At 42.8% G+C, this 11,739-nt stretch overlaps 1 protein-coding gene across 1 annotated transcript in view; it reads left to right on the top strand.

Annotated features, from left to right (window-relative positions):
- Positions 1 to 85: 85 nt before the first annotated feature.
- Positions 86 to 11,739, top strand: part of NSL1 (NSL1 component of MIS12 kinetochore complex) — a 27,895-nt gene continuing 16,241 nt past the window's right edge. The window contains exons 1-4 of the mRNA XM_044422903.1: positions 86 to 258; positions 2,888 to 2,966; positions 7,161 to 7,291; positions 9,902 to 9,956. Coding sequence (XP_044278838.1) covers positions 97 to 258; positions 2,888 to 2,966; positions 7,161 to 7,291; positions 9,902 to 9,956 — 427 coding nt within the window. The 5' untranslated portion in view covers positions 86 to 96. The remainder of the gene's footprint in view (positions 259 to 2,887; positions 2,967 to 7,160; positions 7,292 to 9,901; positions 9,957 to 11,739) is intronic.

Below are 11,739 nucleotides of genomic sequence, written 5' to 3'. Positions count from 1 at the left end.
ATGCAAAGTGGCTCGGCTTAGTTCCGCTTCCGGGTTACAGTAAGGCGGATGGATCAAATCAGGAAAGGTTTCAGAGAGCGGGAAACGGTCGCCGAGATGGCGGCCGCTTCTCCGCCGCGAGAGCCGCGCGTGCAGTGTCGCTCGCGCCGCTGGACTGGCGAGCTGCTGGGACACTACGGGCCTTTCGTGCGCAGACTCGGGGCCGGCCAGGCCGTTGAGGCGGAGAGCTTGGAACAGGCTCTCAGCGAAGCGCTCTGGGTAAGCGCGGCCGGGCTGAGGTGAGGGGTGGGAGGCCGCTCCGCCTGTCCCACAGCTCTTTGGGCCCCGGGCTGCATTTGTAAGCGCTTCTTTTAGTTTCAGGCGCCCTCAGAAGAACGGCGTCTTCAGATCAAATGATCAATACCTAGCCTCGTTGTCCTGCTTGTGGGGACTTTGTCTGTAAGGGTGGAAGGTTCGTTATTAAACCTTCTTGCAATACCTCTGTGCCTTCAGCAAAGCACGAGAGCCAGAAACTGTATTTTTAATTTAATTTTTGACTAGGATTTTGGGGTTTTGGCAACCAAAAATATGTTTCTTAACCACAAACAGCAGGCAGCATTAAAACAGTTGAGAAACAACAGTCCACAGGATTAAAACAGTATAAAAACAACAGAGCAGAAAGCATATGTCCAGCAAATACCACTTTTTTTAAAAAAGTAGAAGCCTGTCAGACCTGCCTAGGGAGGATTTCACAGTTGTGGTGCCACGGCTGAGAAGGTGCTGTCCCTGGTACCTGTTAAATTTCCAGTGGAGGTGGACAGCATTTGGAACCTCAGATGCTGATTCTAGGGCAGTAGTAGAATCTTATCATGGGGAAAATGTGCATAAGCCAATCAACAAGAAATTCAAAACTTTTTACATTAAACCTTGGAACTGAATCAGCTTTTTACATTAAACCCTGGCACAGGAAGCCAGTGGAGCTGGTGTTATTCATAGGTGCAAGTTCATGAGTCAATGTTTCTGTGCCAGGGAAAGGTGTACCTGTGAATTTTTCATGGCTTAGGGGTATAGCTCTCAAAAAGTGACTTTTTGTTTTTGTTTCTTTTGTTTTTGTAATCACTGTATAATTTTCTGTTAATGAAGTGCTTTTGCTAAACATTTAAAGCTTTTCCATGTTGCATTGCAATGAAGTATCAACCCTTCTTTATTTGCTTAGCCTGATCAAAAACTCTGCCTCTTGGTCACATTAACATGAGCTGGGATAATAGGGACCAGCTTTTTGATTAAAAATAAAAATCTGATTTGCCAGCATAGGACCACATTTGATTTTTTTTTCCTTTTTTGCCTCTGCCTGTGAAGTATCTTTATTCATTTAAACTGTATATCTTGCATGATTGTAAAAGGGATGTGTCCAGCTAGAGTTTTATTTATCAGTGTATGATGGAATTCTTCCAGGTCACTATTGGCATACTATTGATGCTGTCTGATTAAAATATGCATTGGACATCTGGTATGTAGCTACATGACCACAAATTCAGCTTATTCGTTACTGATACTCATTTCTGTGTACACTGGTACCTCAGCTCACAAATAACCAAATTGGGTCACGAACAATAATTTCATGAAAATTTTGACTTGGGTCGCGAACTCTGCATTGGGTGGCAACTAAGATTGCAGCCATCTCCCCACCCCACCAAGTGGGGAGATGGCTATGATCACAGTTGCATTCATGCAGGGAAGACGTGTGTGATCATGGGCACACTCCTGCAGGAAAGACGGGTGCAATTTCGGCCATCTCCCCCTCGCACAACCAGCACGATCGTGGCCATCTACCCCTCCCCCCCACAAACAGCATAATCGTGGCTATCCCCCCCCACCAGCATGATTGCGGCCATCTCCCGCACCTCTCCCCCACGTGGGGAGATGGCCACGATCGCAGTCACATTCGTGCAGGGAAGATGTGTGTGATCGTGGCTGTGCTGTGCCTGTCTTTCCTGCAGGAGTGCACCCGTGATCATGCACATTTTCCCTGCACGAACGCAACTGCGATTGTGGCCATCTCTCCACTTGTGGGGGGAAAGATGGCCACAATCCTGCTGGTTGCGGGGATGGCCATGATCATGCTGGGGGGAGAAGGCCAAGATTGTGCTTGTCTTACCTTCAGGAGCTCGCCCATGCCAGGATTTCTTTGAGAAGCACCTCCCCAACATAACTGTAACAAACAGAGTGTTGAATCAGATGAACAATAACATGGTCTCTCATTTCCGGAGGGTTATGCAGCGCAGGAAAAAACAAGTGACTATAGACAGATTTTTCACCAAATTTGACCCTGCAGCTAAGAGACAAAGAAGAGAGGAAACCCCTGAAAGAGATTTCCTCAACGTCCTTATGGAGGGGGACTCTCCCTCAAAACAATAACCTCCCCCCCCCCCACCTAGGTTAGTGATCTCCACTGTACTGTACAGTACTTTGTTACTTTGTTGTTCTTTGTCACTTTGTTTCAACTTTTTCTGATTAAAATAGTTATGGAACGGATTAACCTTATTTACATTGAACCTTATGGGGAAATTTGACTTGGCTCATGACCAAAAATTGGCTCACAACCACATTCGGAGGGGCCAGGATGGACTAACCTTATTTACATTGAATCTTATGGGGAAATTTGACTTGGGTCACAACCAGTTTGGGTCACAACCAGAGTCGTGGAACGGCTTAAGTTCGTGAGCCAAGGTACCACTGTACCTCCAAGGCTTTTTGAACTGACTGCTCTCCATAGTTTGCTACTTTTTCTGTAACAAAATTTAAAGCAGGAGGTAACAAACTGGGAGGTGTGCAAGTGAATTCTTGTGTTCTATTACATTGACAGAGAAAGGCATTTAAAGGGTTTTATTCAATATATTTACTACAGAACTTTGAAACAGCTGTACAGGAGAATATTACTGTTAATGGACAGCTATGGAAGGAGTCATCAGATGATCTTCAAAATGGTTTGTGATTTTTTGAATATAATTTCTGTTTCTTAGTTTCATTATCCAATCTTTATTATTGTATTTTTCTGTGTATAAGACAATACTTTATCTTTAAAATATTTACCTAAAAATGGAGGGGCATCTTATACATGGGGGGGCGAGAGGAAAATCGTGGGCATGCTCGGGAGGGGGAGACTGGCGTGATGGTGGGTGTGTGCTCATGGAAGCAGCTTGCTCGGAGATCGGTAAGAAAAGGGGGGGTCCTATACATGGGGGTGTCTTTTAGATGGAAAAATATGGTAGTTTGTTCATGAGATGCAATGTAAGTATTTGTGTGTATTCTTATATCTTTTAATGTAGCTATCCAATACTGAATGTACTCAAGATAAATTTCATACCAGCTGTGCTTACATAGGTAACTGTATGGAGTTCTTAGTCCTGATTTCCCTTCTATACACAGTAAATATTAAAAACACATGAACATGCTTAATCCAACCAAAGGTCTGTTTAGTCCAACATTATGTTCCCTCAGTGGTCAAGCAGTTGCCTATGGAAAACTTTCAGCAGGACATAAGAATATGCTTACTAGCACATAGTATTCAGAGAAATTCTGCCTCTGCTCCTGGAAATATATAGTGATAATGACTAGTTGACATTTATAGCCTTATTCTTCCAAAGACATGCTTAGTATCCACAGTGGGTTGCTTGTTTAATTTCCAAATTTGTGGCTATGTTTAAGTATGTCCATAAGAATTTTTGTACATGTGAACAAAATTGATTCATCCCTATTCCCTATTGCTTCCACGGGACCTCATTGAAGCCCCATCGATGAGGGTGTTCAAGGGTAGGCTGGACATGCATGTGGTGGGCATGTCATGAGCAGAGCCAGCTGGACCTGGAGATCAGACTAGTGGTCCGGGAGGTCCCTTCTGACTTGCTCAGTTTCTATGTTTCTATTTTAGCACCTCCACTACAGTATTTATTTATTTTATTTATTAAAACATTTTTATGTCGCCCCATTCGCCGAAGCCTCGGGGCGGCTTACAACAATAAATTAAAATAATTATAATATTAAATTAAAAATATAAACATTAAATTAAAAATACAAGAATACAATATAAAATAAGCCGCCCTGGCCAGATAAAATCCAATAATATTAACAGTTAAAATGCCGCTTAAATAAAAAGGTCTTCGCCTGGCGCTGAAAAACAAATAACGACGGCGCCAGGCGGACCTCTCTGGGGAGCGCATTCCATAACTTAGGCACCACCGCAGAGAAAGCCCTCCTCCGAGTAGCCACCCTCCTAATTTCTTTCACGGAGGGTTCCCGGAGAAGGGCCTCTCCCACCCCGATCTCAAGGGGCGGCTGGGCATATATGGATGTAAGTGCTCCTTGTTCTGAAGTAAGCTATTACTTCAGAATAGAAAAAGCTAGTGTGTTCTCATGATATAGAAGTGTTCTGGGGAAAACTTCTGTAATAAGGGAAGCAGACCATCACTTAGTAGGGTTCATGCTTTGCATGTGAATGGTGCCCCAGGTTATCTCTGCCTTCTCTACTAAAAGAAGACCAGGTGGGAAGTGATGGGCCACCACCAGATAAACAATACTAGTCTCCATGGACAGATAGTCTAACCTGTGTGAGGTGAAGAAAAAGATTTCATCATTAGATTTTATCATTTTGCAGTAAGCATTTACACCTGTATATTTGTAAATAATCTGTGAGGGTGTTTTAAATAAAGCAAGATGTTTTGAGGCAGGGTGTTCAATTAGCTGCCTTGGGTGCCATTTTCTGGCCAAAAAGTGGGGAACAAATCAAATAAGATAGCATCTTTCTCAGCTGGGATTCTTTGCTGTATGCTTTCTTAAATGTTGGAAAAACATCTTGTCCTCCTACCATCTAAAATGTAATTGTTAGAAAAGTCTATCTAGAATTACATGCTTGGTTGTAATAACATTAAATTGCAGTAGGCTAAAAACGCAGGATTTCCACATCTTAAGGATGTGTCAAAGTAGAAAACATATTTTTAAACAGTAGAAGCAAGCACATGAATGCTAAACTTCATTGCCATCTGCTGGTACACTGGAGTTAATACAATTGACAATTCTATTTTGACAATTTATAATTGTTTACAAGATCTTGTTTTCAAGTGAAAAATGGTATGAATGACTAATATTTGAACATTTACAGAAAATACTTTAGAAATTTTAGATAGTTTTCACTGATTTCAATGAACTTTTAAAACGTTATATAAAATAGCTTCAGTACTGCAGTTTTATTTCTTGGACTATACAATTAGATACCATGCAGTATTAATCTTTCATTTGAGATGAAACTCTGCTATTTTTTTCTTTTTATTGAGATGAAAATTTGAAAGACTTTTCAGGGACATTTTTAAAAGTAGGATGAACTTCTTGGAAAATAGTATACTATAGCATACTATAGAAATAATAATATAGGAGGAAGATCAATTTTTGTGAAAATACTAATCTATTTTGTTTTGCATTAAGCCAGCAATATTGAACATTTTGATAATGTAGGCTTGAAAATAACCTTCATTCTTATAGTCATTGGACATGGAAACAATGAGCAGTCATTTTTGGACAAAGCGCTAAACTGTGATTTAATGTTACAAGCAAGAGCAAGCCTTGAACTCACATTCTCTCCTCTCCCTCTCTGGAGTGGCTGTTGAGAGACAATAAGAAGCTTTTGCCCCAAATTTTAAACTAAGCTGAATTCATGGTTATGTACACAATCAAGGAAATTTTGGTTAGCTTAAGTTTCAGTTTGTTCAACATACCAAGACCAAATCCTGACTTGTTCTTAAACAACAATTTAAACCAAAGTCAGGCAGAATATGGTCTTCCAGAGGTTTCAGCATATGGCCAATGACTTGTTATGTCATTTGGAAAACACAGCTGTTCCAAGGCCAGAACCAGAGACATGCTTGGCAAGAGCAGCCTGTTGCCACTCTCGTCAGACAGCTAGCTAGAGAGCACCAGCCGTGTACAGCTGCTGTTCTGTACACCTTTCAGAGGCATCTCTGCTCTGTCTGCCTCCTGTCTAAAAGTGCTCCCTTTTAGTGTGGGGCAGGAACAAGTGGTCAGCTGGTCCATGCTAGGAAAGGCAGAGCTCCACTTAGCTGATCCCACCCACATGTGCATGCCAAAGCAGGAAGGCAAGAATCGGCTGGACAGTGCCCAGTTGAGCGCTGTACCACTCACAGCAGGGGGTGAGAATCAGCTGGGTAGTGGCTTCTGGTGAGGGATTGCACTATTCAGCTGGTTCCCCCACTGCCCCCAGGCATGCCAGAGGGAAGCCTCAATCACAGGTGGGAGAGGTGATAGGCAGTAGTACCTGGGTTTACCTAAGGTGTGCACAGATGGGGCAGAGTGGGAATCAGCTGAGCAGCATTTATTCCTTTCTGCAGCACTGCCCAGCATATTTCCTCCCCTTTTGCCTGAACAGTACTCTCTGGAGCTGGCAGCAAGGGTGCCTGATCAGTTTTCTCCTCCCTTATGCTGCTTTTCAGGGTATGAGCCCTCTTTGCCCAATGGAGACTCCTTGGCAGCAGCAGCAAGCCAAGCTTACCTTGTGATGAATCATGGCTGACAAAGAGAGGAGCCTCCTTTCTCCCTGCAGCATATGCTGGGATACCACCTGAGGACTGAGAAGAATGGAAAGGGCAGGAAGGAGGAGAGTTAACACCATGAGCCAGATTGCCTGTAAGGCCCATCAGGGTAAAAAAGAACATGTGAATCATGCAGGGTCACTTGTCATGACATGTGAACGCAGCCAGTCTTTCATCTATAAGAGTCTGGTGCTCTTATCCCTAACCCCATGATTAACAGTTAATAGAAACATGGCAGTTGAGGGATAATTGTAGTTATAGCTCCCAAAAGATCCAGTTCTACATATTTGATGTACACATAATCTCTAGCCTATCTTTGTGGTCCCACATAACTCTGTTCGAGGGTGAGCAGGGTATGCATCTTCCTGATTTTAGTTCTTATTTGATTACTGAAGTTGAATATGTGCCTTTCTTTGCAATGGGGTGGAAATGGCCATTTCATTCATGTATTTCTTAGCCTTCCTAAAGCACTTGGCTCATGGGCTTTCTAGCAGGAAGCTCGTATTTTTTTCAGAAAATATTGTATACTTCCGTACTGTCTATCTTCATTTACTTGGTGTTCGTATTTTTCTTGGGAATTAGATACGGACCTAAGACTCCTTGAAGATCAGCTTGATGAGTTAATAGTGGAAGTGGCTTCCAAGCGTAATCAGTATCCCAGAAAAATACAAATGCATGTTGTCAAAGGCATTAAAATGCAGCAAGAATTGTTGGTGAGTAACCCCTAATTCATATGGAAGAGTTGTGCACCCATCAAGGGAATGGTAGAGTCACCAGATACTTGTGGATGTTAGAATTTGGGGTTCAGTGTAACACTGCTAAATTGCTACTATACAGTATTCAACTTTACCTTGACCCAGAACATGCTAAGTAGCCTTGATCAAGCTCCATTCACACTGTCCCTCTTCCCCATTAACTGCATAAACGTAAAAACATTTACCTACTTCCCAGCTTCTTACAAATATTACCAAGCCTAATATGATGTATTTTGAATGCTAAGACTTGTCATTGCTGAATGTGAAGCAGGCTGGTACACTACAGTGCAAGCCAAGTTTATCATTTAAGAGGGCCATAAATTGACAGTGATCCATGTAAAAAGGGACATGAATTTGTATATAAGAAGATAGTGTTTTTTCAGAAGCAATTTATTTTGTAAAGTCAGTAGTACTAGAGAAGGTAAGAAGTGAGTGCAAGTAGTCCCTGTTCCTGAGACCAGCCTCAAGTTGAATTTGCATGCAAGTTTTAGCTTTCTCTGCACATAAAACACTTAAGAAATGCTTCCATAGTCATTAAAATATCTTAAACACAATACAGTATCGTAATAAGGATAATACAGTAGTAATAAAGTAACTACGGGTATTAGAGAGAGAGAGAATCTGTGTATGGGTGTATAGGTATACAGTATTGTAAAAAAAATAAAAGAAACAGATTTTAAAACAGTACAAACATTCTTGAGGTAACATTAAGCCTAACATTAATTGATGATGATGGAGATGGACCTGGTGCTGGAGAGTCAGGGCTTGATTATGCTGCTCGAACGGGTGGAGTACCACTGGAGTCCAGGGTCTGGATGCTGCAGAACAAAAAGCCGTGAATACCATATCTCTAGGGAACTACTTGGCCACTAAGAGACATGTCGCCAAAGAGGTCACATAGTTCCCTAGAGATAGCAGTGATTATCTTTAGTGAAAATCCATTAATATTTCTAGGGAACACACACACACCCATCCAGTCTGCCAAACCTGCCACCAAAGCATCTCAGTCTTGTCTGGACCAAATTACAGTTTGTTAGCGCTCATCCAGTCCATTGTCACAGCTAGACACCAGTTTAGCACATCCACAGCTTCACCTGCCAATGATGAAAGTAGAGCTACATGTCATCAGAATATTGATGGCAGCACACTGCAGAACTCCAGCTGACCCCAGTCAGCAGTTCCATGTACATGCTGAATAGCATGGGGGACAGAAAAAAACACGTGAGGAACTCCATGTTTGAGAATCCATGGGGCTGAACTATATTCCCTAAGCACCACCTTCTGGAGATGGCTTTCCAAGTAGGAGCAGAACCATTGCAATTTAGTACCCCCTACTCAGACAGTCACCCCAGAAGTATACTGTGGTTGATGGTATCAAAACCCGCTGAGAGGTCCATGAGTATCAATAGGATCATACTCCCCCATCTCTTTCCCAGCATAAGTCATCATACAGTGCAACCAAGGCTGTTTCCATGACAAAACCTGGCCTGAACCCTGACTTAAATGGATCTATATAATCAGTCTCATCCGAGAGTACCTGGAGTTGATTGGCAACCACCCTCTAGATCCTTGCCTAGGAAAGGGATGTTTGCTACCAGCCTAAAGTTATTAAGGTCTTCTAGGTCAAGGGAGGGTTTCTTCAGAAGTGGTGTTCCTGCCACCCTCTCACAAGGAGGCATTAATTACCTCCCTGGCCCAGCCATTTTTTCCTTCCTTACTGATTTCTGTAAGCCAGGAGAGGCCAGGATCTGGTGTAGAGGTGATTGCACAAACCTGGCCAAGCACCTTGTCCACATCTTCAAGCTGTACCAACTGAAACTCATCCAATAAAACCAGACCAGGCTGTGCTCTGGATATCTATACAGATTCAGTTTTTTAACTCTCAAGTCCAAGTCCCAGCAGATGCAAGAGATTTTATCCTGAAGTGTCGAGTGAGTAAATTACAGCAGTCCTGAGATGGTTCTGAGGGGTCACTGGGGCCAGAGTGTAATAAGCCCTGGACCACCTTGAAAAGCTCTGTTCAGCAGCAGAGAGAAGATTGAATTGAGGCAGTGAGATACTTTTTTTTTTTTGCTGCCCTCACTACCCCAAAATATACCTAATTGTAGGTACATGCCAGGATTCTGTTGCTTATTGAGAGATTTCCTCTATCTTGATTGACTAGAGATCAACTCCTCTGGCCTCCCTGATCTTTCGGGGAGGTCCTGGTGTCTATGCCTTCACCTGAGGATTTCTGTTAGGCAATTACATAGAGATGAACCTTCTCTGTTGTAGATTCTGCATTATGAAATGATGGCAGATTAGACTCTAATACAGAATTATTTCCTGTATTATATTTATTACATTCTTCCATAATCCACTTTGGGGTTTGTGCAAACAAGCAGTATAGAAGTATTGCTAATAAATAATAATCTTATTACATATCTTTCTTACTGAACCAATGTTCGCATTCTTTATACATGGAAGAATCACATGTTCTCAGTTATCAATCCTGTACTGTTGTAAACATAAAAACATAAAATAAGTCAAATAGTAAAAAAAAACCTTAAAGTATTTTTATTTATGTAGGGCTGCTGTCAACCTGCTGTGAATCCTCAAGAGATAAAAGCAGACCCTTCTCAAGGTAATTACTTATCTAAGATTATGAAATTCTTTAGTTTAATGTTGACTAGATAGTGCTGCCTTTGTAGCTGTGACCGTGTTAACTGTGTTAATCAGTTGCTGAAAAAACCAGCTTGTGTCACCTTAAAAACTTTAACCCATCTATTGTGGCTCATATAGATACCTAGAATATAGATATTCAGATGCATGCTACCCTAAGTAGGCAGGCATATCTACACATAGGTATAAAGTGTTTTTCTCTGCACATTAACATCTAATTCATCTGATGTACATTCTAGCTCATAAAAGTTTATATCATAATAAATGTGTAAAGGTTTTTAAAGCACAGATGCCCAGGCCCATGTGCCAAATGTGCCTCACCTTGGGTCTCAGTCTGGCCCTCTGGTGTTCCCCAGATAGCCATGTTCCTTCCTTGGCCACACTCTCTTTTTCCCTGACTACCAGTCATCTGGTATTTTCCTGACTTTTTCTAAGGGAATAGGAATGCTGGAAGTTGTAGGACTTTTTCAGTATAAACATGCATAAGATTGCACACTTAAAAGTTGAAATGCCTTTCTAAGCTTAATGATTGACAGTAAGATCTTTAGGCTAAAATATGCCAGTGTTTTACAGTGTTTACTATTGCCTTCAGTCACTACTGAAATGTGCCCCCAAGAGCTTCTGTGAAATTGGATTTGGCCACTGACCTGAAGGAGTTTCAACACCATTGCTCCAAATTAGTATTATCTGCTTTAATTGGCAGCAGCTTCCCAGTGTCTCAGGCACAGGACTTTCCCCATTACCTACCTGTTCTTCTTTAACTGGTGAACTCTAGGATTAAATTCAGGACCTTCTGTATTGAAAACATGGGCATTAGTAACCTCAGAATTGGATTATTGTAATGCAATCAGTATAGAGCTGGGGCTGGACATTGTGGCTGGTGCAGAATGCAGCAAAAAGGCTGCTAATGTGGGCTTTGGGTGACAAAGATACATCCCACTGCCTCTAGTCAGTCTTCCCTTTACTGTCCATTAGAGCCCTTTAGGATTGTCTAGGGTCCTCAAACTTTCACCAGTTGAAACCTGCTGGTGCTGGGCGTGGGCCGGAAAGGTGATGCCGGCAGTGCGTGCAGGCCGGCACGGGCGGCACACACACTGAGGCGGGGGTGGGGGCGGGCACGTGCCGTGAGGTGGGCACATGAAGCAGCGGCTTGCTCACTTGGCGATCATTTTCTCCGAGCGAACCGCTGCCTTCCTGCACGCAGGGCGAGGTGGGCGGCGGCGGGCCCAAATGGGCATGGTGGGCCAGATAAATGGGCATGGTGGGCTGGATCCAGCCCCTGGGCTGTAGTTTGAGGATCCATGGTCTAGATCCTATTACACAGTGACCCCAAGGACCATCTGAAGCCTGCTGTGATAATATGTGCTAGGATTTCCTGCATCCACCAGGACTTAAACTCCAATGCTATAGCAGTTGCACCTGGCGAGGTACCCAGAGTACAGCTTGGTCTAATTTTATTGGATGAATTCTGTTGGATGTTGACATGGTGTTTGGACAGGTTCATGGAACTACCTCTGTACTGAATCATTGTCCCTTTAGGCTTATAAAAAGTAGCAGGGAGGAAGCAGCCAGCTGGACCAAGGGGGTGATCAATGCCTTTTTGCCAGAGGGAGTGTTTGTTGCCACTTAAAACAGGTGGGGGTGAGGCCACTCATAAAGAAACACACCCTGGACCCAGAAGTTCTCAACAATTTAAGGCTGGTGGTAAATACCCCTTTCATCTGCAAGATCAGATTGTAACTAAG

The sequence above is a fragment of the Varanus komodoensis genome, unplaced genomic scaffold (genome assembly GCF_004798865.1).
Source record: "Varanus komodoensis strain SLA01 unplaced genomic scaffold, ASM479886v1 scaffold1, whole genome shotgun sequence".
Lineage (NCBI taxonomy): Eukaryota > Metazoa > Chordata > Lepidosauria > Squamata > Varanidae > Varanus > Varanus komodoensis.
This window is presented reverse-complemented; position numbering and strand designations above follow the sequence as displayed.